The 27017-nt window shown below is 56.6% G+C and overlaps 9 protein-coding genes across 9 annotated transcripts; 3 read left to right on the top strand and 6 right to left on the bottom strand.

The window, feature by feature from the left end:
- Positions 1 to 209: 209 nt before the first annotated feature.
- MAM_02342 (uncharacterized protein) lies at positions 210 to 2060 on the bottom strand (the record flags this gene model as incomplete). Its single annotated transcript, XM_040821141.1, has 4 exons — positions 210 to 946; positions 1004 to 1195; positions 1380 to 1722; positions 1779 to 2060. 4 exons carry the CDS (start codon positions 2058 to 2060, stop codon positions 210 to 212), a joined length of 1554 nt encoding a protein of 517 aa, XP_040680555.1.
- Positions 2061 to 3049: 989 nt separating this feature from the next.
- On the bottom strand, positions 3050 to 4444 carry MAM_02341 (uncharacterized protein; the record flags this gene model as incomplete). Its single annotated transcript, XM_040821140.1, has 1 exon — positions 3050 to 4444. One exon carries the CDS (start codon positions 4442 to 4444, stop codon positions 3050 to 3052), a length of 1395 nt encoding a protein of 464 aa, XP_040680554.1.
- A 3353-nt stretch (positions 4445 to 7797) lies between these two features.
- MAM_02340 (uncharacterized protein) lies at positions 7798 to 8517 on the bottom strand (the record flags this gene model as incomplete). Its single annotated transcript, XM_040821139.1, has 1 exon — positions 7798 to 8517. One exon carries the CDS (start codon positions 8515 to 8517, stop codon positions 7798 to 7800), a length of 720 nt encoding a protein of 239 aa, XP_040680553.1.
- A 2809-nt stretch (positions 8518 to 11326) lies between these two features.
- MAM_02339 (uncharacterized protein) lies at positions 11327 to 11608 on the bottom strand (the record flags this gene model as incomplete). The annotated part of the gene is made up of 1 exon (XM_040821138.1): positions 11327 to 11608. One exon carries the CDS (start codon positions 11606 to 11608, stop codon positions 11327 to 11329), a length of 282 nt encoding a protein of 93 aa, XP_040680552.1.
- A 418-nt stretch (positions 11609 to 12026) lies between these two features.
- On the bottom strand, positions 12027 to 13676 carry MAM_02338 (ATP-dependent RNA helicase DBP8; the record flags this gene model as incomplete). The annotated part of the gene is made up of 1 exon (XM_040821137.1): positions 12027 to 13676. The coding sequence occupies one exon, from the start codon at positions 13674 to 13676 to the stop codon at positions 12027 to 12029; it is 1650 nt and encodes a 549-aa protein (XP_040680551.1).
- A 3849-nt stretch (positions 13677 to 17525) lies between these two features.
- Positions 17526 to 19298, top strand: MAM_02337 (MAP kinase kinase 1; the record flags this gene model as incomplete). Its single annotated transcript, XM_040821136.1, has 4 exons — positions 17526 to 17579; positions 17652 to 18386; positions 18442 to 19103; positions 19154 to 19298. 4 exons carry the CDS (start codon positions 17526 to 17528, stop codon positions 19296 to 19298), a joined length of 1596 nt encoding a protein of 531 aa, XP_040680550.1.
- Positions 19299 to 19822: 524 nt separating this feature from the next.
- Positions 19823 to 21814, bottom strand: MAM_02336 (Pseudouridine synthase TruD, eukaryotic; the record flags this gene model as incomplete). The annotated part of the gene is made up of 1 exon (XM_040821135.1): positions 19823 to 21814. One exon carries the CDS (start codon positions 21812 to 21814, stop codon positions 19823 to 19825), a length of 1992 nt encoding a protein of 663 aa, XP_040680549.1.
- A 1999-nt stretch (positions 21815 to 23813) lies between these two features.
- On the top strand, positions 23814 to 25379 carry MAM_02335 (Permease, cytosine/purines, uracil, thiamine, allantoin; the record flags this gene model as incomplete). The annotated part of the gene is made up of 1 exon (XM_040821134.1): positions 23814 to 25379. One exon carries the CDS (start codon positions 23814 to 23816, stop codon positions 25377 to 25379), a length of 1566 nt encoding a protein of 521 aa, XP_040680548.1.
- Positions 25380 to 25884: 505 nt separating this feature from the next.
- On the top strand, positions 25885 to 26658 carry MAM_02334 (RER1 protein; the record flags this gene model as incomplete). The annotated part of the gene is made up of 4 exons (XM_040821133.1): positions 25885 to 25953; positions 26013 to 26130; positions 26215 to 26514; positions 26573 to 26658. 4 exons carry the CDS (start codon positions 25885 to 25887, stop codon positions 26656 to 26658), a joined length of 573 nt encoding a protein of 190 aa, XP_040680547.1.
- Between the last annotated feature and the right edge of the window lie 359 nt (positions 26659 to 27017).

Raw genomic sequence — 27017 nt, 5'->3', positions numbered from 1 at the left:
TTCTCGTCCCCGGGTAGGGGTCCTAGAAGCGTCTAGTAATTGGTGACATTTATTTTGTCGCAGCGTCTACGACGGCAATTAATTTTCTGACACTAAGGTATTGCGGAGTAGTGCGTGTCTACATTTAATCCATATATATATGTATATATATATATATTGCAATTTTTTACTTTTTTTTCCTTTCCCCAATTGCAACGCATGTCCGATGCTTAGTAAGTATGTGACGCCCCCTGCCTCAACAAAGCCCTCCTCGGTCCGTCATGCCTGCTTCTTCTTTTCTTGCTCCCGTTCGCCCGTCCCTCGGCGTAATCGTACACGTTTGGGGTTCCGCCCGAAAACTCCAGTAAATATCGCTCATACGGCCCCAGCGGCTCCTCGGGCATGATTCTCTGGTTTGGGGCGTTCTTCTCGCTGCCGACATACTTCCAGATCCAGCCTTCGCGAGAGGGCCGGTCCCGGTATCGGTCATACGGCCTGTACTCGTGAATCGAGGGCTCTTGGTCATATTCAAAGACGGCCCGCTTCAGCTTCCAGTCACAAAGGGCCTGGCAAGCCCACACGGACTCGTCGTTGAGACCCAGACCCTCGCATGCCAGCCGTACCCGCACAGAGCTGTGGACTTTCTCGTTCGTGTTCTGCAAGTACGTTTCTCGCGATGTCGACGTTTTCGGATCGACTTGCTTGTACATGCCTGGCGTTCTAATCGTGTCTCCGGAGAGCGCATACAAAAGACCGCCCACTCTTTGGATCGACCCCAACGCCCATGGCCTGAGGGGCTTGTTGGCGTTGAATATCGGATCGACCGCCCACTGCCTGAGTTTTCTGCGGTCCCTTTTCTGCTTGTGCGCCTCGGGCGACTCGTAGAAGTCGAACGTCTGCTCCACCACGCGTTTCAACGATGGCGTGTCAAACTCTACGCCGACGCTCGTCATTTGATCCATCATCCCTGCCGAGGTCAGCGCCGATAGACACGGCGAGGGTGGAAAGTCGCTTCAAAACCTACAGGCTAATGTGGCATTGGCAATGCCCTGATCGTCCCATCCACCGCCGCAGTTTCCATGGTTCCCGGGAAACCATACTTGCCGCAAGTCTACTGAGCCCAGCCCCTCACGTCTGGGGCGTTCCCAAACTGCAGGGCTGAAGGGGGTGCGGGTCTCGTCAAGCGCCAATGCTTGGAAAGCATGTTCGATTCGGTCTGATAGAGCGGTATCATGCCATTTATATGTTCACCGAAGGTTAGCCTTGTTGGACAGGTCAGTCGAGTCAGGGGGGGGGGAGGGGGGCGAGGAAGACTTATTCGTCATTGTTTGGACGGACACCGAGCTTTTCCAGCACGTGGATCTTCGGAATGCCAAGACTGCCGACGGTATCCCACACACATACGCCTTTGACTTTGATGAGGTTGTTGTCCTTTTGATAGACGCGAGTGTAGCCCATCTTCTCAAGCCGTGCTCGATATTCGACATCGGCGTTGGCACCCTTGGGCTTGTCTCGGAACGGCACAGTGGGAAACGGGTCGTCATAGTCGTCGTTCTCCCAATTTTGCATATCCCTGAAAATGGGGTAGAAGTGCTCAACGCCTTCTCTGGTCAACAGGCCCAGATTTGCAATCATTCCAGAAACGGACCTCGCAGTGAAGGCACCTCTCGAGAAGCCGACGAGGAAAATCTCATCGCCGTCCATGTAGTTGGCGCACAGATAGGCGTACACTTCGCGGACACGCTGTGGACAGGTTAGCCTGCGGCGTCTTGATGTCTGGAAGGCCACATGTCGCCTACCTCTGCAAGGCCGGTTCCAAACGCTCCACCGGTGATGCTATCGAGGGTGTTGCTGCCACTGCCGACTCCCGACTCGTAGGAAATGATTTGCAGGGTGCCATCTGCGCAGCGGCGCTTGAAACAGCGCGATATGCGAGTGACATTGGAGGGCACCTGCAAAGTACCTTTTCTAGAAAAGGGGCTAGATTTTGAGAAGCCGTAGTCGCTGTTCATCCAGGTACCGTCGCAGCAGACGATGAGGCGCTTCTTTTGGCGCTTCGTCGCGGCATCTTCGGAAGCCATGTTGATCGTCCTGGGCCCGTCCCAAGCTTGGCGGACACCGTCGCTGGCGACTGCAGGAAGACGACGTGCTTGCTATATGTGTATATGTGTATATGTGCGATTGGTCTGCAAATTGACGGGAAGGTGATGCGAACGGTCTTGTGTCTGTGCTGCCCCGGTTCGCCTCGGCGGCAACAAGGTCTGAGATATATAGGACAGAGCCCAGCCTTGCGACGGAAGTCAATAGACGCGCGCGGGTGAGGAGCGCACGAGGCGTGGGTGGGATGGATGGGTGAGACGAGATGAGTGAGATATGTATGGTCACTCACCCGGTCTACTGCCCGGCCTCGTCCGTAAGCCTCACAATCAGCCCGTCAGATGCATCGGCAAAGCACGGCCAATGACCAAGGCTGAGGCTGTGTCGCATTGGCATTGGCATTGGCACCGGCACTGATGGTGTCGGACGTGTTGCCGCGAGGTCTGGCGGCGCGACTTGGCACCCGGTACGCACGCGGTACGGGAGTGGGCGTATTGCGTGCGGACGACGTACGGCCGCGGGCTGGCTATTCCGTGCCCCATACATGGTCCGTCGGTACTGGGTAAGTAGTCACCGGAACCCCTTGCAAAGGGCAGCCGCCGACGACGCTCTACGGGCTGACCGAGACTCTCTTTGCCCCGTCCGCACTACTCCGTACTGGGTACTCGGTACTCGGTACGTAAGTGCCAGACTTTTTCCCGCTGCTGCTCAGCAGCCTGCCCACGGAGGTTTCAGGGACCGGCCCGCCTGTCAGTTATTGGTGGTGCGCCACTTGCGTTTGCCGCCAAAAACAAACGTCCAGCCTTCCAGGACGTCACACTGCTTACGTACTCAAGTAGTCATGTTGTGCTGTTACTATTCCGCGCCCCTGCTCCGTACTTTGCTACGTCAAGAGGCACTCGAGACAGCCGTTGTCTCCAGCGAGTGAGCGAGATGGTGCATGTGCTCGCTCCATTCGAGGTGAACAAGGTCCTCATCTATGGATGCGTTCCGTCCTGTCCAGCCCCTGCGCGCTCAGGGCCTCACGCAGCCACGCCGGCACAAACGCCCTGACCTTGACGTCGCTTTTGTTGTCCTCGCCGCCCTCGCCCCATTCCAGCACAAACTCGTCCCCCCCGGGCCCGTACGTAGCCGCGGCCTGCTCGCCGGGCAGCACGAGGTCCGTCATAATCTCGAGCCGGCACAGCGCCAGCCCAATGTTGCCCACGCCCTTCAGCCACCGGCCCGCGCTGCGGCCCCTCTTCCCGAGCCGGCCGACGCTCGTCCCGGCGGGGATCATGTCGGCCGTCAGGCTCTCCGGCGAGCTGCACTCCGCGTCGTACAGGAGCGCCCGCGGCGCGGCCTTGTCCTTGCCGTAAATCACGCACGGCAGGATGCGCTTCCGCACCACGCCGCGGTGCCTCGTGCGGATCGTGAGCTCCTGCCCGACGTAGCAGCCCTTGCGGAAGTCGATGGCCCCCATGACGTCCATGTTGGCCTCCAGGGGGAGCGCCTGCTCGCGCAGCATCTCGTCCTGGCCCTCGGCCACGCCGCGCAGGTACCGCCGGATGGTGTACGCGGCCTCGGTCGACGCGTCCACGTCGAGCTCGGGCGCCCTGTGGTTCAGCTGGACGATGCGGCAGCCCAGACCGGGGGCCCGGGGGTCCTCCAGCACCAGCCTCGACTCGCCGGCCGCCACGTCCGGCGCCAGCGGCGACGCTTCGTCCCAGGCCTGCCAGACGGAGGCCTCGTCCGGCGGCACGTCGCGCACCGTCACCCTTGCGCGTAGCTTGTACCGCCTGATGAGTCTGGCCAGCCTCGCCACCTCGCCTGCGTCCGCCTCCAGCAGGTACCCTTCCTCCGTGGCCCAGGGGGCCGGCCCGCCCTGCCGGAGGGGGTACACGAAGATGTCGTGGACGACGCGGCCCGTGGCGTTGAGGAGCCCCGAGTAGAATGCATCCTTGCGCGGCAGACCGTCCGCGCCGGTCACGTTGGCGGTGATGATGCCCTGCAGGAACTTGGATGCCTCGGGCCCCGACACGGAGAGGAGCTGTCGAGACGGGAGGGCGGCGAGACCGGACGGCGGCGGTCTCGGGGGCGCGGCCGAGCTTGCGAACCGGCGTTGTTGGTGTCTCAGGCAGCTTCGGCACAGCAGGTGCGCGGGCAGCGCGCGTCGTGCAGCGCGCATCGTGGATTGGTTGCGCTCGTGGGCCGGCGGACGTTGTCTCTTGCGGTTTCTGGGAAGTTTTGTCGCCTCGGGAGCTTGAGGATTTGCGAGGACGTCCAAACTGGTGGGTCGGCGTCGACTGGTCGCACGTGTTCGGGTGCTGTTTTGGGGGGGGGGGCAGTTGAGGTCGTTGTCTCGGAGGGACGAGATGGATGATGGCATTGTCAAGATGACGCATGTACGTGAGGGGGGGAGGAGGTTGATGGATGTAGCTGGATGGTTCGAGCAGGACTTTATGCATGGAAATTTTTTTTGAGACAATGACAATAGGTCTGAGATGAAGCCATCACGCAGACCGACCTGGTTGAGAACTTTAGGACGGACTCTGGGACTCGGGAGTACCAGAGACATGCACTGCTCGGTAATTCAGCGCGCGGCTTCATCAACGTGGAGACAAAATAATACTTTGGCACCATCAGCTGGAACGTTGCGGTTGATGTGCTCATGCATCGCATATTAACCACCTGGGCAGGCATACAAGTACCTCCTAGGTAGGTAAGTTACTTTACTCAAGTGCTGAGCAACTTCACAGTCCCTTCACAGGCTTCTTTCTGGTTACAGCCTAGCCTGTATCCATTCCTGCCTGGGATCCAAGTCATCAAGACACCAGGCCATTTGCCTCCTCCGCCCAAAATCAAGTCCACACAGACCAACACCGTTCACCCTCCAGCGTCTCCGGGCATCGTGCACCGACGGCCCCTGACGCACCACCACATCAGTCAATCGCCGCGCGCCCTTGCAGAATCGCAAAGTCGCCCAAACCAACGGCTCCCGCCCCGATCCTGGCTCCCGGCAGTGCCCTCACGAATCGGGATGCACTCGGGCGCGGTTTGGTCCCGCTAATCGGCGTCGCTACGTAGATGCTCGGGCTCGGGCACACATGTGCCCGTCCATCTCCGATCCCCAACTCCGGACCTCCGGAACAGGTCGGGCGGCGGGGCCAAGCGGATCCCATGTCGATAATTCAAATGGCCCCCGTGTTGGGAGTTGGAGATGCTACGTACGATTCTATTCTCCCGCCGGCGAGATCGGAACCCCAGCTCTCCCTTGCACATTGGTGACGCTGCGCAGAGGAGAAAGGCGCGTGACAACCACGCCTTTCGGTATTCCTTTCTCAAACCCAGAGACCCGGGGGGCGCTGGACCATTGCCCCGCCGCTGGATCAATCACCCGCCGCTCCTTGGTCATGGTACGCAGGTTATCGGACGGGTTCAAACGGGTACTCGAGCGGTTGAAGCTGTAAACGGCCACAGGTGCACATGGTTACAATGGATCTGGGGCGAACAAACATGTAGAGCGTTTCAAACCACGCCCTGCCTGCCGGGTCTCACGCAAGGGCACACCAGACGACGGCCATTGCCAAGGGCCAAGGCGACAGGACACAGACTACGTATCACGCATCATGTGTCGTGCCTGGTTGCCTCGCCGGCCGCCTTGGTATGGCGCCTTGGCCGGGCTGTGATTCTCAGCCCGGAAAGGCGCCGGCAAGCGGTGCTCGGCAATCTCCATCAGTCAGTCTCTCTCCGATGCGGATACCCGCCGCCATCCCATGCCCCAAGTGCACTACTCGAGGTGTGTTCAATGTCGTCTGGTGACGGCTCTTTATCAGATACCGCCCTGCTTATCAGCATGCTCGGGGTGATCGGCGACACATCCATCGTGACGATCAATAGAGTAGATAGGCCTGGCTCCGTCTCGTTGGGCAACACCCCGGCACCCCGTCAGCGACTAAGCGAGCGGCCAACGGGGAATCTCATCAGAGGCATTATCAGACCCTAGTCACATCACTCATCTCATCAGAGGCATTAGCAGACCCTGGTCACATCACGCATCACGCCGATCCTCCTGATGCAAATGCGCAGGGGAGCGAGGGAGGAGAAAAAAAGAAAAAAAAAAGAAAAAACACATCAAATGTCACGGGTCTCCAGATGAAACCTACACATGCAGCAATTACTCCGTATCGCGCCGCATAGGTGCGTGCATTCTCCGTCCCTGGACCTAGTCCTCCGGATCCAGGCTGGTCCAGCAATCAACTTGGCAGGAGAGCGGAGCCGTCGTCGCATGACAACCTAATACGGAGTAAAGTGAAGCGAAAGAATTAAGTCCTCGCTGGACCGCCAGCCCACGCAACTAGCAAGCATCCATGCCATGCCCACCGTCCCTTGCACGCCCTGCCCGACGCAAACTGATGCCTCGAGAATCAACTACCAGCGGTACCGACTACCTGCGTCGTCGTTTATCCGGCCCGAAAAGCCGCCCAGCAGGTAAACGACTCACAGCCATGGGTTTCCCTGATCGTCGGGCCTCGTTCCGCGTCTTCTGCAAGGGCGTGCAAGATGACACGCTCGGCGGTCCCGAACCAAGTTTGTGTCAACGAGCGCCAGTGCCACCACAGGAGTCCAGGACGACGACGACGACGACGACGACAACAACAACAACAACGACAACAACCACCACCACCACCACCACCACCACCACCACAACCGTACTCGGTCCTCGCACGCGTTTCCCCCGACTATTTCGTCAGCACCCTCGACGGCATCACACGGCTGGTTTTTCGAATTTCACCATCCTGCTCAAGACAGATAGACAGAGGGGCCAAAAGGAAAATAGAGTGAATGTCGGCCCGCCACTCGTCATGAAGCGTGAAATGAAACCTTGCTGACGTGACCGTCCGATCACGTAACCCTATTTGGCTGTGCGTCATGGTCCCCTGCCGCCATTGGCAGAAGGGAGGAGGGGGTGTGGTGGGCCGGCATGGGTCCGAAATGCCGAGCAGGCGGCGGGCGGGCCCTGGCTTATGCCATGTACGCGCTACTACTCGTCCCTCGTCCCTGTCCTCTTATTAATCGTGCGGGATGCCTAATAACTACTCCGTACTCCGTACCTAGGTGGTAGTTTGGACGAGGCGGTCGGCGGGCCGGCCATGATTCATGCCCGGCACCGACGCCGACACCGCCCCACGGCCATGGCATTGGCATCCACCAGCAATGGGAGTCAAAAGTGGTGCCTGGCGCCGGGACAAGAGTCGCGACAACGACGGCGTGACAAGAGGAGATTCACATGCTGGGAAGGAAAAAGAAGGCGGCGAAGCCGCGTGTCACCATGTGGGGATGCTGCCGTGCTACGTGCTTGGAAGTAGAGGGAAAAAAAACCTTCTTCAGATTATCCTAGCCCACAGGCCGTTGGAACTATGTAGCGTTGGAACTATGTAGTTTGTCTTTTTACTCGCCAGATACATGCGCCGTGGTAACTCTGCCAACATATGTCCCCCTCCACCGAGAAAAAAAAAAGAAAAGTAAAAAGGTCCTGTTTGCCCGTGAGTGGTGATGTACCGAAGAAAGTGACGCCTCTCTTTTGGTGAAGCCCTTGAATGCCCAATGTGGTATCATGTCTATGATGGAACGCCGGTGCCATGCAATCGCTGGAATGGGAAGAAAAAGTCGCTAGAGCAGTAGAGTGGGAAGAAGAAGCCATGTCGAGTATTTGTTTGTTGGAGCGGTCGTCGGGCAGTCTCAGTATACCGAGATGGCGGTCACCAGACCTGCTGACGGCTGTTGGGGGACGTAGTACTCGTCGTTGAAGATTGCTTCCTCTCCCTCCTTGGCGGCTTCCTTTTCGTTGTAGGGCAGCGAGGCGTCGGCTGGCGAGGGTGGCATGGACTCGTCGTCTGAGGATTCAGAGTCGTGGTCCACGAGCTCGGGTGGCGAGTTGGAGTGAGAAGGGGTTCGGACAAGTTCGAGATGTGCGTAGTCCTCCTCGAGGTCGTCGTCCTCGTCGACAAGCTGGGCCTGCTGGGCGGCGACGGGGACTCGGACGGAGACGGCATTGGCCATCTCAACGTCGTCCTCGTCAAAGTCGGAGTCGGAGTCGGAGTCGGAGTCGGAAGAGTCGGATTCCTCGACGACGCGATCGGCCCACTGCACACGACGCTCGCCGGCCTTGGTATTGTTGCTGCTGGCGCCGCGGACGGACTGGTTAAACCACCGCTCCTGCTCACGCTCGGCATCGGCCAGTTCAAGCATCAGGGAGTCGAGCAGGTTGGCGTGACCGACGAGGAGACGGAGGTCGTGGTCGGGCTGGGCAGCCTCGCGGGAGAGCTTGGCCCGGGCCTTGTGGGCGAGGTAGTAGGTCTGCGTGATGGACATGGTCTTTCTGGAAGCAGATGGCACGCGGGAGTAGTAGGTTGGGGCGAGATTGGGGAGCTGAGGCTGAGATACTGCTGCAGTAGGCATTTTTGATGGATGGAGGGAAGCGAGTTCCTTTATGCTTGGGTGTCGCTGCGGTGAATTGATTTTATTTTATTGTCTTTGGCCTGGCTGGGGTGGACAAATGGGTGACTCAAGAGTCAAGAGTCAAGAGTCAAGCAGGACCCGATTGCGGAAAGCCGGTGTAGCGTTGTAGCGGACAGGGGTGTCGAAACAGGTCAAGTGTGTGCGGTTGCTTCAGGGCGGTGGTGATGAGAGAAGCCGGACGAATGATGTGACGGCCAGCGGCAGGTACTGCGTGCGATCGGGCTGTATTGGGTAGGGGCCGTTCAGTTTGCTTGGTGATGGGTTGGATTGACGTTTCCAAGGGCTGCCGGGAGGCAACGGGAGGGGAGGGGCGGCGAAGCGTGATACTTATCAATGTTGACGAGGCCGAGGCCGACGACGACGACGAGGCCGACGCGCACACAAAGACCAAAGACAGCAACGCTGCTAAGCGGACTTTGCGGACGCGGCCCCGGGCAGCGACTTGACACCGGCGCAGGGATGCGGGCGTTGGATCTTAGCAATCAGGGTGGGGCGTGACACATTCCTGGTGCAACATCGACTGGGTGCGACTGCCAGCTCCCAGAAAGCGTAACGCCATCAGGGCGGTCGATTCCTACGCAACCGCTGACTAAATCCGACCCGTTGACCTGGCTGACAAAGCTGGGATGTGATGGCCATAAGTGTTAGCCGGGCGGGCTTAAGGACCGGTTGGCGTCTCGTGTCCGAGGGTAGCAGTCCCCGCCGAAACACACGCAAGGCGCCATCCATCAGAGGTGCTTTTACGCGAGGAGGCCCAGGTCCAAACAGCGAAGCATTGGGGTGGGGTTTCGCTCTCGCTCCCGTCGTTCACGATGAGTCTGTCTGTGACAGCAATAACGACAGCGACAGCGACGGCGACAGCGGCGGTGAGTCAACCAGTCGTGAGTCCAGCTCCCAGCCAGTGGTGGGAGAATCGGCGTTTGTCTCGCGTTGTTCCTTATCGACGGCGGCCTAACTCCGCCTATGCGCGGATGCATTTCAAATTCGTCCCGACGCACTTGTCCGTGGCTCGCAAAGGCAAGTGTCGAGGCCTTCCATCGCCATTCCATTGTTCGCAACACTAGGACTCGGTGTTGTGCTGCACGGGCAACGTGTGCATGTTTTGCTTCTGGGTGAAGCCAAGTCCAATGCTAGCCGCATCATGCATTCCTCGCATTCGCTGACACCCACAATTGCCGGCGGCGGAGCGCGGAGAGGGACATGTAGTCCGTGCTCCGTACATTCACACACTGTACGGGGTAGCATGACCGACGCTGGACAGACAATGCGACGGACCCGAAGGCGACCAAAGCCACACTTGGCGGCAGCACTGGCAACTGCGCTGCGTAGGGCTGAGTACTGGTTTGATGATGACTCCTTCGGCAGGCAGCTGCGACTGACTAGTACGTACCGACCAGTGCGACGGAGACTGCTGCGGGGCGTCATTTCGCCCAGTCCGAGGCCAGGGACTGAATGATTCAGATGACTCATACGCCATGACATTACGATGGTTACGTACTCCGAGTGATCAAGGCATACCTGGCATACATCACCTGCCCAAAGCCAAGCTTGAACCTCGAGTCGGTGCCGGGCCCAGCCTCAGCGCCTACGTAAGCCGATGGCATCTGTTGAACAATCGATCAAACCCTTTCACGCAAGCCTGGACTGGGCACAATTGTGCGCGCAACAAACACGTTTTACCTTCTTTTTTCGTCTTCATCTCCACCTCAGATCATGTGCCTTGTTCAACCGAGATCCTCAATGGCCTGCCTTCCAGGGGCCTTCCAGGGTCAGGCAAGGGAGCTCAAGTCTGGTCTAGTCACCGTCGTCGGCAACAAAGCAACCTCGTACCATGTCATGTACGGGAGATCCGAGTATTTACTCCGTACCACACCCTTTATTCCGCCTGCTTTCCGGTCCCAAAAGTTTTCGTCCCAAACGTCGAGATGGAATCAGCCATTCTTCTGACTCATCGGCTCCCCGCCTACTACTCAACCACCGGTCCCACCCACACAATAGGCTGATGTCGCCAGCTCGGCCTCTTCCCAGACGCCGTGCCGACGAAGCCACGCGGGTGAGTACGCGTCGCGCCCCGTCAAGCGGCCCACGGACCATACCGGGGGGGGGGGAGGGAAGAACAGAAAAGGAAGAGAAGTTCGCACCAGAGTCCTCCATCCCGGCATATTGGCCACATGACCGTGATGTGATGCGAGGAGATTTCCCGGACATAGCCGTTGTTCCCGACCACGAGCTGGCTGCCGACGCCATCGCCCTCGTCCCGACCGCGCCAAGCGGCACCTTTTTTTTTTGCATCTTACCCTGCTGTCAGAAAGACGATGAAATGAAATAAAAGCCAAGCTAAAAAAAAAAACCCGGAACCAGCATCGTCGGCTTGCTCCGGATCCCAAGGCAGCACAAGCACAGGACGGAGTAAGTAGTTATAACAACCCCAAGACTGCCGCGAGCCAAAGTGTCTTCGGTCCCTCCTTCTAGAAGCCGTCTTGGAAGGCTGTCTGGTGGCGGTCGTGGGTGCCCCACTTTCCTGATTCAACAATTTGAGGCCATTGACGGCCGGGCCGTTTTCTCAGCCTTGTGACCTGTCAATTCACCCTGCAACTCGACGCCGCTCGACTCGACTCGACTCGACTCGACTTGCTCTGCTTTTTCTCTGTCGTTATCCGACGGATCCGTCGCGCGCCTGCTTGCCTGCTTCCTTGCTTTCCGGAGCCATAAGCCTCAGTGAGGGGTCGGGGCTTGACCGAGAGCGAGTTCATGTGTACTTGGTTGGGTAGCAGGTAGGGTCTTCAAGTCTTGTCACGGCGGCCTGCTTTTGACGACGGCTGCGTCTGCCCACTTGGCGCTTCGCGTTGGAGCACTTGCCGCCGACGACGGGCAGACGAGTGGCGGCACCGAGGCGCAATCGACCTGGCCGCCTGTGCAACTCAATGTCCCGTGACGGCTTGCCGATGAGACCAACGCCGGCGGAGGCCGACGTGGTCCCCTTGGCTCCCACGTCTTTGGCGGCCACCACGGTTCGTGGTTCATGGTTCATGTTCCGACGCCGGGTTCCGAAACGGTGCTCGCTCTATTTTTGCACCCGAGATGCAAGGACCGGCAGGGAAGGGAGAGCGCCGTTTCACCGTCTCATACTAGAAGCGGCCGATGGGTGCACGGTTGGAATGGTGCAGCTGGTGCATTCTGACGCTACCAATTGCCCGGCCTCCTCTCCTGGTCGAACAGCAAGATGATTCAACAGAGGGACCTATACTGTATCCTCTCTTACCTGTAAGAGAATTAAATTAGAATCCGTAAAACGTACAGCGGACCAACATGTAGGCCTCGTCAATGAAACCGCGTCCGTGCTACATCTTCCACCATGGCTGAAACCGCCTCTCACGGTATTACCATGTTAAAAAAAAGCCAACACAGGGCAAGGGTACACGTTCTTCGCTGTTCTGTTTCAAGGCAATCTACTCAGCTCGGAGCTTCATCTTCGCTCTCTTTCGCTTGCCGCCAACCTCTCTGCCCTCTTCGACCTCCAGCAGGGCCTCTCTCTTCTTCTCACTCACGACCTTTAGCGCATCACGAATAACTCTGGTTTCCAAGTTCACACCCTCTTCCCCCCAAGCATCCATCTGTCTGCCTACTCGCTTCTCAATGGCCAATACAAGCTCGACATCTCGTTGTCCGACAAACGTCGCGGACTCGCCCTTGCGTCCAGCACGAGCAGTACGACCGACTCTGTGGATGTAGTCGCCCGGGTCCCTGGGGATATCGTAGTTGACAACGAGGCTCACTTCAGGGATATCCAGGCCTCGTGCAGCAACATCTGTCGCTACCAGAATGCGGGCTGCAGACGCACGGAACCGGGCGAGGTTGTCAATTCGTTGCCGTTGGGCAAGTTTGGAGTGCAACGACGTGACGCGATGGTCGAGAAGTCGAAGAAGATGGTGCAGGTATTCTGCAGTAGACGTTCTGTTGCAGAAAATGATGATGGTCTTGTTCTTATTTCCTTCGGTGAGGAGGAAAACATGCAGATAATGCTCCTTGTGAGTGATGGGGATCTGAATATGGGTCTGATGCAGGGTTGTCGGAATAGCAAGCATCTGGGTATCGACCTCGCACACGAAGACGGGTTGTTTCCCTGGTTTCTGCGGCATTTTCTTGAGTGCTCTCACTTCGGGTGTAATCGTTGCCGTGAACAAGAGTGTTTGCCGCTCCGCCGCAGGGGGCAAAACCGACAAGCATTGCTCAACATCAGGCAGCATGCTACCGGGCCCAGTTGCATGAAGCAGCCGATCAGCCTCGTCGAGGACAACGAAACGGACTCGCCGCAACCCACATATGGTGTCCTCTCCAGAGCTTCGAATATGATCCGCCAATCGCCCAGGGGTAGCGATAATGAGGTGTGGTCGCCGCGCCATGGCGATGGCTTGAGGTCGCATGTCGGAGCCACCAGTGACTAGGATAGCTTTCAAACTCTGCGGAGACGAAATGGCCTTGAACTGCTCATATATCTGGAGTGCCAGTTCTCGTGTAGGCGTCAAAATGACTCCAAATACAGCGCTGGGATCCTCTGCCCATTTTTGCAATATGGGAACGGCAAAGGCGACTGTCTTTCCGGAGCCGGTTCTGCTGCCACCAATGCAATCTCGGCCCTTGAGAATTTCAGGTATACAGCCCTTCTGAATACCCGTAGGCCGGTTGATAGCCATATTTGCAAGTGACTGTACGAGCCATGGTCGAACTTGGAGGCTTGAGAAGCTTGTGTTCGGGTCGGTTGGTGCCAGAATTGGATTCTGCGGTTGGATCCTGGCGTCACGTTCAACTTGGATGTGATCTGTTGCTCGCCTTATTCGGGACGGTGCCTTGATGGTTGAGAGAAGTGTCTGGAGACGCCGCTCGTCATCCCCGCTGTCGTCTTCATCCTCGCTTGGGCCAGGGTTTAGTGAGTCGGCGTCACCGTCTACAGGTGTTGTTCGTCGTCGTTTTCTTGCTCCAGAGTTGTCCAGGTAGTCCGACTCTGCGGAGGACCCAACCTTGGGTGCATTGTCGATATCGGAGGCAGAATCCAGCTCTTTAAAATCTACGGCGCCGCGTAGTGTTCCCCGGTCAGGCATGGTGAACATCGACCTGCATTGTAGTTGGATTACTTCAAAGTGTCCTGGCGAGCCGGCTGTTGCATCACGGCATGGAAGAAAAAATAGTTTGGACTTTAATGTTGGGTGGGGCCAAATCAAATTTTTGGTGGGGCGGTAAGTCAGTGGCTCGTCAAAGTCAGGACTCGGGACTCGGGACAGCCGTTCGGAGTCAGCAAGTCAGGCCAGGAACAGGCATGTTCGGCAGGAGCAGGTAGGTGGGCTCCTGGGTGTGCCTCGTACCTGCTTTGAGACCTTGGCGTAAGCGTCGCCGTGAGCTGAGTGCATCGAATGCGATGCGCGTCAGCGTCGGTGTTTTTCGTCTTTCCTCCAAGTTCTTTTGGTCGCAATGCCTTACAATGCCTGTGGTGTTGCATTGTCCTGCGCTGATTCCGAAATTCAAGGGGCTCTTTTACGCCTTCTGTACTCCGTACCACGCACACGCAACTCGAGGATGAGGATCTCCTTTCGAAACTACGCTTCTCAGTACTGATACAGTACCACACAACATGGAGGTGGGTAGACGCGCGCTTGTAGGCGGGAGTCGTCATCAATACGGAGTACTAGTTGGTGAACGCATCTTCCCTGGTGGCACCAGCCGGCCACAATCCCAGCGGGTTTGCAAGCGAGACGCAAGGTCCACTGGGTACGGAGTACTCCATGGTGCAACACTGAACAGTATGCTGAGACAGGTGGCGGACGACGAATGCGACTGCATCTTCAAGGACGAGGTTGTACGAAATAAATACGATGCCACTGACAGACCGGATAATGGAGTCTTGCGAAGGCATGGCTCGACATACTTGGATTGTGTGGGATTCTTCTGCCGGGCTTCTGAATCGTAATTGACTCGAATGAGTAGCGTATTGTAGATGCGATGTCTGGTGGGCGAGCAGAGAGCATTCATGGAGTTGCCCATGCACATCAAATACATGATTGAGTGACGCCGGCCAACGTCTTGTGGAAGATCCGATCCGCCCACTGGTACGGAGTCCTTCTCCCCATGGCTGCAACGACACTACTCTACGTAGTCAACTCCTTTCCCGATCTCACACAATACGTGCTTCACATCCCTGAAACCTCCATACTCTCTCTACTCAATAGGGAATCTGCTTGCTCGCTCCTGAGGCTGACAGCTGGACCGGGCGTTGAGCCTTGTGAAGGAACTGCCATGCCGATCCAGCGCTGCCTGATTACCCATGTTGTATCCAAAGGCCATCATGATGTATGATGCACTATGGGAGCAAGGTCTGGACAAAGCGAAACGTAGCCGCTCAGTCTATCCTGTCCCATCACTCACCAGTGGCCACGGTCCCTGGCGGAATCATGCCAGATACTGCTTGCCAAGCTGAATTTGAAGGCCCTTTTGCGAGGCGGGCAGCAGCGAAAAAGAGGGGTTTCGAGCAGAGAGCTTGGGCAGCGGAGGGGAAAAGTACGGCCAGTCACTGTGACGGCCACCAAGATCAATCAGGCTTCCTTTGGTCTTTCACACCTCCACACGCGCGCCTTCACCCTCAAACGACCTCCCGGTGGCCCAGTCTCGTTGGCCAGCCTGAAGACGAACCCAGCAACCAGGCCAGCTTTGGGTAGTGGCTGGTAGGGTCGCACCACACGTTGAACAGGCCATGGCAGAACAGACCGAGGCAAGCCCTGACATGTAGAGCAACAGGGGTTGGTGGGGAGCACAACAGATGCGTTGAAAGGATATGTGACCGCTGAATGCATAGGACTGTGCAGAGGAACTTACTGGGTGAAGCCGGACGAGTTGCCGTCAATTTCTTGGGGCATCGCTGCTGTCTCTGTGCTCGCCGCTCGGTTAGTTACATGACATACTACTCCGTACTCCGTGCATCATATCCGCAACATACTAGGAACATGCCTAGGTAGGTACCTAGGTAACTACCTCGGCCTTGTCCGAGGTCCAGGTTTTGACGACAAAGGGAGGAGGGGAAGGATTTGAGGAGGAAAGCTGTCGATCGGAGGCTCTGCATCCTGTTACAACTGCTGTGGCCTGCCCGTGGAACTGCAGAAAATGGAGTACGGGTCAAGTGTCCGGGCACGCAGGTGGTTACGTACTTAACCTACTTAGTACTTACTTGAGTAAGTACTTAAGCAGGCAGGCACTTGCGTGGTGCGTACTTGAGAACCTGACCGGAGAGATGCTGGCACTAATATAAAGGGCAATCAATATTGAAAGCCCTGGAGATGCTTTTGAGTCTGTACACTGTACATGGAGGAGCCATGGAAGCTCCGCCGGCCGGTGGCTTGGACGTTTCACGGGTTGTGGGTGGGTGTCGGCATTGGGGGCCGACGTGGGTTAACTGGTGTCGGGAGTGCACTATCGAGGCGGCTACTTGAGTGTCTTTCAGAAGTACCCAGGTAGCGGACCAGCACCGGGCACGTAACGTCGAACTACGTACCTAAGTAAGTACCTAGGTACTTCACTTGAGTACGGACCGTGCTGGTGCTCGGAGCGTGGCAGCGGCTCGCGGATTAGCGCCCAGTGTCCACCAAAGTTTTTGGCATCATGGAGCCTTTCAGCCACTTGAAGCAGAACACCGCAGGCTCGTCACCCCCGGTGTTCATGGTGATGTACGTATGAGCAATTACCGAGTGCGGAGCCGCAGTGCCTCGAGCGCTGGGTGCACAGATCAAGAACCGGTCTTGAAGCGTTGAACTGTTGCAGGTCGGAGTACGGAGTACGGAGGGAGCACTCCGTACTGACAACAACATTCGACCTGACAGCAGCAGCACTTGGTTCGCGCACTTGTGTTCTCGGGTATGTCGCGGCAACGCCGATGTGCAGATGCAAGCAGCAGCTGTGTTCCCGGCACCTAAAGATACCTACCAAGCAAGTACTCGAGTACTTACTTAAGTAGGTACTGGTGTGTAGACAATTTGACGCCAATCAAGTAGTACCGAGTACGGAGTGGGTGTCTCGCCCAAGCCCTCGGCCCGTCCAGTCTGCTCGTCTGTCCATGCCGCCCAGCTCAGGCTGCCGCTCAAGCCAGCTGCTGGTCCCTCTGTCGCCCTGTCGCCTTGTCGCCTGTTGCCTGTTGCCTGTCCTCTCCTGCCCCAAGCAGTGTTCCCACCCGCACCCGCACCCGCCCCTGCACCTGCACCTGCACCTCCTTCATCCCGCTGCCTTCTGAGCTGCGTTGAAACACTGAAATCCTCCTCAACCCACGCCAGATGCAGGCCATTCCTTCTTTTCCAAATCACTTTTATTTTGCATTCAACTTGCTCTCCCCCTTTCCTACTCCCCGCCGTCCATCGCTCGTGTTGAAGCCACCAAGTGCTCGAAGCCTCAATACAATATACTAGCTTCCTTTCTCCCCGACTCTCATTCGAACGAAAGCAGAATCTCGGGACTGTTGGACCATCTGAATTCCGCCAGACCAGAGCAGACTGCACTTCGCAAATCAAGCGGCCCCGTCCCCACTGGAGCACCCCTCCTCATCGTCAAGTGTCCACAGAGCATCATTCAACTCTAGCTTGCGTGTGCTTTGCCCGACTTTTCGGGCCTCGAAAAAACGACCAAACTCAACTGTCTTCCTTCGATTGAGCCAAGACAACATCAGCTCTCGACGCTTCCCAACCACCCTCCCTCAGCAGAGCTGGTTTACTTTGATCAACTTCTTTCTTCTGCCTCGTTTCTGCTTGCTTGTCCCGCCCTCCTCCCCGGGTGCCGTCTCTCCTACCTGTTGCCAGCGACCACAGCCACCATCACGGCCGATTTTCGCCGTAAGAAGCTTCTGAGGTGCCGTTTCCTCGTTTGCAGCTCTCCGGTAGCCGCCCTGGCCCCGGCCCTGGCGTGTAGGCTTCGTTGTCATGGCGGACACATCCAGCTCGCAGTCACAGAACGCGGACCCAGCAGCGCAATTGGTGAGTGCCGCACTTGTGGACGGGACTCTCTCCTGCATAGAATGAACTGACCGGAATTTCTCCCTCAAACAGCCTATTCTTGCTGCTGCGCCGCCGACCTCTGCCCCTTCCAATGTCGTTCCTCAACTTTCATCTCCCGCTCCAATCCTCAGACCCGCCATTCCTGGAGGCCGCTCGGCTGGCCGTCCGCCGAGGCTCGGTATTTCTATTCCTGCCTCTCCTAATGTGAAGCCTGTTGGCAACCAGCAACAAGTCCAGCCGGCTCCTTCAAGACCACCGCTTCCAACCTTACATCTGGCCACGCCTATGGGCACGCGAGTAACACCGTATGAGCAGCCGCCCGGATCGCAGGGAATCCAACCTGGCCAGTCTGCCGACGGCGGCAGCGAAAGCAGCGCAGCTCACTCGAGGTCAGGCAGCTTTGGCCCTTTAGACGGCAGGGCAAGTAACCCTACGTCGGCAGGATCTCAATTTTCTGCGCTTTCTTTTGCTTCGCAGTATGGCATTCCCGTGACGAGAGCTCAGGGGACTCCAGATCCCGTATCGGCTGTGGGGTCCATGTATTCTGAGAGAAGCGAAGGCTGTGTCTCCGTGGATAGAGATGGCAGTCATCAAGAGTCTGGCATGTTTGCTGGCTGGACTATGGAGAAGCTCAAAGAAGCTGATGTTGAGGACCTTGATGATGAAGGCTGGAGAATTGCCAGCATGAACAACTTGATTGAGGAGCTCGGTCATCTTGGTGAAGGCGCCGGGGGTGCTGTTACCAGGTGCAGGCTGAAAGAACGCAAGACTGTGTTTGCGCTCAAAGTAAACGGTCTACCCGTGGCTGCTCGACTCTGACGTGGGCTAACATGGGTTACAGGTCATTACTACAAACCCGGACCCTGATGTCAAGAAGCAGATTGTACGAGAGCTGGGCTTCAACAAGGATTGCGCATCAGAGCATATCTGTCGTTATTACGGTGCGTTTGTCGACCCATCCACGGCCACCATCTCCATTGCTATGGAGTTCTGTGAAGGCGGGTCACTGGACAGCATTTATAAAGAGGTCAAACTACAAGACGGCCGAACAGGAGAGAAGGTTCTGGGAAAGATCGCCGAGGGTGTATTGTTGGGGCTCACTTACCTGCACACTCGACGGATCATCCATCGAGACATTAAACCATCAAATATCCTCTTGTGTCGAGATGGAGCAGTGAAGCTGTGTGACTTTGGAGTTTCTGGCGATTTTGGAACCAAGGGAGAGGCCAACACCTTCATCGGCACCAGTTATTACATGGCACCTGAACGCATCACAGGCCAGTCATACACAATTACATCAGACGTGTGGTCTACGGGCGTAACATTGCTCGAAGTTGCTCAAAATCGCTTCCCATTCCCGGCCGACGGGACTGAGTCGCAGCCGAGAGCAGGATTAATCGATCTGCTGACATACATCGTCCGGCAACCAGTGCCGAAGCTCAGGGATGAGCCTGACGTGAACGTGTACTGGAGCGACAATTTCAAGTATTTCATCGAGTGCTGGTGGGTGTCTCGACTTTGCATTCCTTGTTCATTTGCTGACCTTTGGACAGCCTAGAGAAGCGACCCGATCGCCGAGCTAGCCCGTGGAAGATGCTCGAGCACCCCTGGATGCTCGACATGCGCCCTAAGCGAGTTAACATGGTTAAATATCTATCCTCTGTATGGAAATGGGAAAAGCAACAGTCAACGCCATAAAATACCATGAAGCAACTGTATACAATTCGTGGTAACGGGGTATTTGCATCGGCTCAGCTCTGCGGAGAACATCTCGGCCCCCTAGTTTTTCTCCTCAACATACGTAAGTATATCATGGGGTCCATGCCTACCACCGATTCGCACTTAGAATTATGAAACCGGGCTCAACGAAGGCTCGGACGCATGAACATCAATACCGCACACTTTTATATTTGCTGTTCCACAGAAGTCTGCACATATTATAAGACCATCGCATTCATACGAAACGCGTGCACAAGCGCCACGAATACTTTGCGAAGAGAAGCATACTTACTACTGCATATGGGACGGGGTTCCTCTTTGGGTATTATTTCTGGAGAGAATGAAAACGGGTTGTTGCGTCTTTTTGGAAATTTTATTTTCCTTGCACTCTTGTGACATTGGGGCATCAATCTTGTGGGCAGGCGGATGTTGTTCAGGAATTTTATTCTATATTCTCCTAAATTGTTCAACATCATTGAATAAGATCTAAACTCACGAGCTGTCTAACTTTGGTCTGATGGTGTGGCCTCATCCGAGCGATCACCCATCAGTTCTCTGAGCGCAACTGTCGCGTAGGCACTGCTTGCCAGCTGGAACTTGAGGACAACAGCTATCTTGAAAGATTCGGGGGGCGGCTCTGTCTCCGTCATTGCATCAACGCTATTACACGTAGCGTCCTGCTCGCTCTTGGCCTCCTCCATTTCTGCCTCAGTTTGGTCCTGACCATTACCCTTGATCCTCTTTCCAGGGTCATCCTCGTCGTCGTCTCTCTTCTTCCTCTTCCCCTGAATCCCATTCCTCCTCGGGCCGCTGATCAAATCCACGTCTGTAGGGTGCATCTGCTCTGTGTCATCCCCGTACAACTTGAACTCCACACTGGGATCACCCAAGAATCGCTGCATCAGCTTCCTATAACGCCCCGGGAGGCTGAACTCTCTTCTCAAGCGACGCATGTTGTGCGGGTCAAGACTACCGTTCTCTTGGCGGCCCATGAACTCCTGGTAAAACTTGCCGATTTCGTTGTCGGGATAAGCCACGTCGTAGCCCGGGGAAGGAAGAACAATGTCGTAGACGGTGTATTTGCCGCTGGCGGCCTCCTCTTCCGTGAGTGGACGAGCACGCAGGGGCGCGTCGTCTTGCTCGTCCTCGAGAGGGTTGATGATTTTGTCGCCGTCCTGGTCGTGTTCCGCGACGGCGGGTTGACTCTCTCTCTCGGAAATGACCAAGTCACCCTTTGTGACCTTGGTGCCGTGGAGGGCGTACCGCTGGCTGGCGGCGTGGTTCCACACGTGTGATTGATAGGCGTGGAGGTACATTGATCGCAGGCCGCGGGTGATGTGTGTGATGGCGCCCGCAAAGTCACGCGTTGAGCTCTTGCCCATGCGGGTGAGGTGGCGGAGGATGCAGGATTCTGCTGCAAAACGCCGCGGGATGACCTTGGCAGCTCTGTTGAGGTCCTTGCCTGTTTGGAAGAGCATGCAGGCGAGGTGGCGAAGGGCATCGTCCTTCTTGGAGGGTTCTTCGGGGAGCTGGCCGGCTTCGGCTTTGGCTGCGATTTCCGGGTCGTACTTGAGTAGGGCGCTGACAGCGGCCTCGAAGTCGCCTCCGAGGATGAGCTTGCCGACTTGGTGGGTGCCTACGTCGTGGGTTCCGAAGCGCTGGTGGCCAAAATAGTTGATCCATCCGTGGGAGGACATGTGCTTGAGGGCTGACTCGACATTGTTCCTCATGGAAGCGAGGCGCTCGGACGGCGGCTGAGTGCCGGTTTCGTCTGCCATTTTGCAGTTCTTGAGGGTGATGACGAATTCGTTGCCGAAGAGCTGGCCCAGGTGGATGGGTTCCTCGCGGTACTCGTAATCGCCGGTCGAGATGCCCCGGAGCTTGTCGTTGAGCCCTGCCAGCGCCCGCTTGCGCTGGTGCCGCACCGAGCAGCGCTGCGTGGTCGATGCGCGGCGGTCCTTGGTCCCGGCGTACCCAATGGTTTGGGGCCTCATTCTGAGGAGGCGGGCAATTTGGTTGGCGGCGTCCATGGTGTCGCGGTTGTCCTTGTACAGCGTGAAATGGAGATATTCGCCCATCTGTTCGTCGTCGCCCGGCTGACCACGGCGTCCTCTGCTCTTCTTGCCGTTGCGCGGGGAGACGAAGCTGGCGACGACGACTCCGTCGTGGCCGGTGGTGGTGTCGAGACGGGACTTGAAGATACGGCGGACATGTTGGTGGAGCTGGGCGCGTTTGGACTTGTCGTCGAGAGCGGGCGAGGTAGCCGTGCTGGAGTCGTTGGGTGAAGGGCCGTTGCCCTGGTTGAAGAGCTTGACGAGGTCCTGGGCGAATTGGGCTGTAGAGAGGTCTTGGAGAACTCTGATGTCTTGGTCAGGAATCTCGACGGTCGTTGGCTCCGTGTGAGGTTTTCCATCCTGGCGTGAGCTTCCTGGGGCTTCATTTTGAGTGTTTGAGCTGCCGTCTTGACTTTGAGGTTGCTGCGGCTGTTGAAGCATTACTAGTAAGCTGATGTTTTCGGACCTCGTATCGATGATGAAGAGGTTCGTTCCATCTTACTGTGGTCTCGTTTCCAAGCCCTATCGTACGCAAATGAAGAACCGATCCATCTTGGCTGATCTCATTCACTTGGAAGTCTGAGAATCTAACCTTGTCTATAAGCCTTTGACGAGAGAAAAGAAGAAGACGGAGAAGAGAAATGGTGGTAATGGAAAAGCATAGGTACCTGACTCTCATGTCGCCAGTCCATGAACACTCGAGTGGCGTGGTTCGCTGAGTAATGCCAATTGACGCCGCATAGGACGATCCCGCGCGTGCATTGAAGTGCTCCTTATCGGCCATTGTAGCGCCTGCTTTTGCACTTGGAATACAACGTTGGCGCGAATCGATGCCGGGTAAAAATGTAATCTTTCTTCTACTTCACTTGCTGGCAGTCTCTGCTCGGCGGCGGCAGTTGTGAGAAGCAGCCGTTTTGGGAAGGCGGTCGCTCATTGTGAGCTAGAATTGGTAGGCGGTGAGGAAAAATTCAAGAGGGGCTTTTGAAAATCGAATCTGACAACTCTGGCTTGCATCTTAGATTCGGGGAGCCGGGCAGTGTCTCGCCATCTTGGCCCTCCCGTTCATTATCGGTACCACGGAGGCTGCGAGGCCAGTTTGCTCCGGTATTCAGACAATATCTGACTTGCTCGGCTCGTATGGGCACCGCAAGGACTCGACATTCCCACATGGACCGCCAAACCTACTGGTACCAGATCAGATGCAGCTCTGTTTCCCACCGCACGTACTCCGTAGGTCCACTTGCATTAGCATGTTACATCAATAGGTGGGCTGCCACCATCTCCCAGACAAGCAAATTGTATAAAGAGGGGGCGAAAGCATACAATAGACTCGATATTTTAGAATACTGGAGTCTTGGAGGCAATGGCATACGTGCTTGCTTTGGACAGACACAACATAAGGACGGGACAGAGTCAGCAATTTCCAAGGGCAAGATGGGACACGGTTATATATGCAAGTAAGGCGAATTGCACTCAGCACCAAGGCTCAGTCTATGCTCGGTCCGTCATTATGGGACGAGTTGACGTAGCGGCGCACCATTGTCAGCATCCGAGGCAATAATTGCTGCCGCATATAGCACATCTTGTCCTCGGTAGTCCAGTCACTGTGTCCACGAATTCAGTATCCAAGGCCGTCCATGAGACGGCGCAGTTGGACACTCGCCTGCGGCGTAATGAACATCAAACAGCTGGACGAACTGGCCAATCTGACTGCGTACCCGCGCAGCTCTATAGCCAACGCCGTCCCGAGAGAGTGGCCTTGTGCTGTGCGGACTCCGACCATGCCGATGGCCTGGCCAGGCTGGCGGGCCTCCACCGTAGCGACGGCGGATGGTTCCATACTCTCGCATCGACACCCATATCGGCTGGCTGCAAACCCGCCGTCGTCGACGATAACCGCAGGCCACGGGCCCGGCGGTCTGAGCGCTGCGAGTTGGATGTCAAGTCTCTTCTCGTCTGCTATGAGGATCATAGCTTGCCTCTGGATACAGTAGATACACTTCGGTCATCGTCCCGCATATTTCTGTGTGCATCGTCAGCAAATGAAGGAGAAAAATGCAGGGAGGGGGAAAGGATGATAGTTGGGGCTACTATAGTCTGAGCCCTTTGTGGGATTGAACTCGAAACAATCGGGTCCACCACTCACAGGGAAGTAGGTAGAACAAGAAAAAGTGATGGCATATGCCGAAATCTGCGTCCTCGTTGCGCTCTGGCATCGTCAAGTGTTCTCGGGTAATGAATAGTGTTGCTCCCGTATGCACAGAGCAAAGGATTCAGATGTGGTCGTGATGCGGTTGATTGGGCGGGAGAAACCCACCGTTTCCTGTTTCGGCCCGTCAACCCATCTTCCTTCATCTTTCTACCGAAATGAATCTGGGCGCGGTAACTGGCAAATGAAATGGCCTCTTCCCCGGCCCGGCAAATCGATCAGATGCCCGCCATGCCAATCGACAAAGAGAGAAGCCGGGGCATCCTTCAAAAGACATGCGATGAAAAGACTGTCCCGGGCACGTTGGGCTCCAATGACAGACGACATGAGGAGATGGCCGGCTCAAAGCAGGGCGGAATGCTTGCCCAACTGCGCAGCCTCGAAGCCCGCATGGAAGCCAAGGTCGGGATCGAATCCGAAGCCATTGTTCGGAAGCGCGCGCAGGACAAGAAACATGTGCCGTGGACGGAAGAGCTTACCATGGCCCTACTGTGGGCCAGCGGAACGATGAACACGTCTTGCTTTGCGACTGGCTTTCTGGGATGGCAATTTGGACTGAGTCTGAAGCAAGCTATTCTCATCACCATCTTTGCGTCGATTCTCGGCGGCATGGTAACAGGCTACTGTGCGACGTTTGGCGCCGCCACGGGACTGCGACAGATGAGCGTGGGCAGGTACAGCTTCGGATGGTGGCCGAGCAAGCTTGTTGCTCTTCTCAACTGCATTCAGCAGATGGGGTGGGCGGCCGTTTCTTGCATCACGGGCGGCCTCGCGTTGACGGCAGTTTCGGACGGCCACGTCTCCTTGATCGTGGGCATCGTCGTTTTGGCCGTGGTGGCGCTGGCCATTTCCTTCATTGGACTTGACGCCATCTTGGTCTACGAGCGATATGCGTGGGTCGTCTTCTTGGTCATCTTTCTCATCATCTTGGGCGAAACGGGAAAATACGCCGACAACTCGACGGGCGCCTCCCTCTCGGGCGCCACGTTGAGTGGCGCGGTGCTCAGTTTGATTGCCGTCGTGTACGGTTCCAGCGCCGCCTGGTGCACGACGGCCAGTGACTACTACGTCCATTATCGCGCCGACGTCAGCCGCGCCAAGGTTTTTCTCATGACGAGCTTTGGAGTCGCGATGCCGACGTCTATTGGCATGCTGGCGGGCTGCGTGGTGGCCTCTACCCTGAACAATAAGCCCGCGTGGCGAGAGACTTATGAGCGTGACGGGCTGGGGTATCTGATGCAAGACGTGCTCTACCCACGAGGCTTTGCCAAGTTTCTCCTCGCATTGCTGGTGTTGTCTGGCATCAACACCAACGTCATCAGCATCTACAGCGCGTCCCTGTCGTTTCAGCAGCTGGCACGGCCGTTGGCTCTGGTTCCCCGATTTATTTGGACCCTGGTCTCGTTTGCGTGCATCCTCGCGCTGGCAGTGGGTGGACGAGAACAGCTCAACGCGTACCTCCAGAACTTTCTGAGTCTGCTCGGGTACTGGTGTACGAGCTATGGGATTATTCTGCTAGAGGAGCACTATGTGTTTCGCAAGGGCAGGTTTGAGAATTACGATCTCGAGGGATGGAATGATGCTGCGAGATTGCCATTGGGCATCGGCGCGGCCGTTGCGTTTGGGCTCGGCGTGGTGGCGTGGTGCATGGGCATGAACCAGACGTGGTTCGCTGGACCAGTGGCCAGGACAATTGGCGACGGCGGTGGTGATGTTGCGAACGAGTTGACGTTTGTAGTGACGGCCTTGGGGTATTTGCCGGCGAGGTATCTGGAGTTGAGGGTTGTTGGCCGCTGATGTTCCATTCCTCAGGTGCCCACTCCGTGGCTCCGTACTTGAGTAGGTCTTCAGGTACGACGATGATGATGCGGAACACGGAGTAGTTACCATGTATGTTGTCTGTACGAAGGAGACAGTCTCCAGACCGACGACGCTCACCGCGGGCACCGGTCACCGTGCAATTTGCAAATGGGTAGCAGCAACAGTTCAGCATTTTCAGGGACTTCTTTCGGGGACAGACGGTGCGGGACGGTGCACCTGCTCCACCGGCGCAAGGAAGCCGGCGACATGATTGGCCAGCCATGCCAACCAGAGGAGACACATATGGGCCTGTCGGGCGTGTGCGTGTGCACGCATTCTGCTGGTGTCCTGATCGTCCTCAAAGGTGTCCCCTTTCCGCAACCAGGGCCTGCTCTCCTCTCGCGTCGCCGCCAGTCTTCCAACTCTCTCTCTCTCTCTCTCCCTCTCTCTCTCTGCAAACGTCCCCTACCGAGCCCGTCCCGGCGAGCCGCCAGTCTTCAACATGGATGCGCCAGAACCTGAACAGACTCCTTTCGCCGCTGTCACAGCCCACACGACAAAACTGCAAAGGGTACGCCGTGGCGATTATGGCGACCGTCGGGAGAAATGTTGGCGCTAATTCAAAAGTAGCATTACCAAGCCCTGCTCGACCGGTCTACGCCGTTTGTGCTCTACAGGTGGTTCGCGACCGGCGTCACCCTGCTGCTCTTCTTCGTGCGCATTTTTGTCATCCAGGGATGGTACATTGGTATGTTGGATGCTCAATGCGCCGGCAGCCCCAGGACGTGACATGACGGGCTTTCCGCAGTTCACTGACTGAAGCTTCCGACAGTTGCCTACGCCCTCGGCATCTATCTGCTCAACTTGTTCCTGGCTTTCCTGCAGCCCAAGTTCGACCCTTCCAACGATGCCATCGACCAGGACATGGAAGACGGGGCCATAGGAACGCTCCCGACCAAGCAGGATGAGGAGTTCAAACCCTTCATCAGGCGTCTCCCCGAGTTCAAATTCTGGTACTGGGCTACCCGTGCCGTCGCCATTTCCTTCTTCTGCACCTTCTTCGAATTCTTCAACATTCCTGTCTTTTGGCCCGTGCTGGTCATGTACTGGATTATTCTCTTCGTCCTGACGAGTAAGTCTTTCCCTTGTTCCACGCTGGAGAGCACTTGATCTGACTCTGGTTCCCCTAGTGCGCAAGCAGATTCAGCACATGATCAAGTACCGCTACGTTCCCTTCACCATGGGCAAGAAAAACTATCGCAAAGATGGCTCTTAGCCGTTTCCCTACGCATGAGAACATGTGGGGGACAGCATCCCTTCTGCCCCCGTTCAGGCATGAATTGTTTATTGTACAAAACACTTGCTCGCATTATGAAGGCCGGTTGTTAACGTTATGGGAGATGATGCGCGGGCTTGAAATTGGAATGGGCTTGTAACATCAGAGGGATTGGCATTTCGTGCGTAGCCGGGAGGGACATAGATCGGCATTAGACTCATGGATGCGGTGTCATCTCATGACGGAAAAGGGAGACGAGGTGAGGCCGGAGAGCGCGCCCGATCCGAATCTTGGAGGTGGCCCGGTAATGAGAGACAGAACAAAAGAATTGAATCAAAGTTACCATGTTGGAAACGCTT

Source organism: Metarhizium album, assembly GCF_000804445.1.
Source record: "Metarhizium album ARSEF 1941 chromosome Unknown scaffold_4, whole genome shotgun sequence".
Lineage (NCBI taxonomy): Eukaryota > Fungi > Ascomycota > Sordariomycetes > Hypocreales > Clavicipitaceae > Metarhizium > Metarhizium album.
This window is presented reverse-complemented; position numbering and strand designations above follow the sequence as displayed.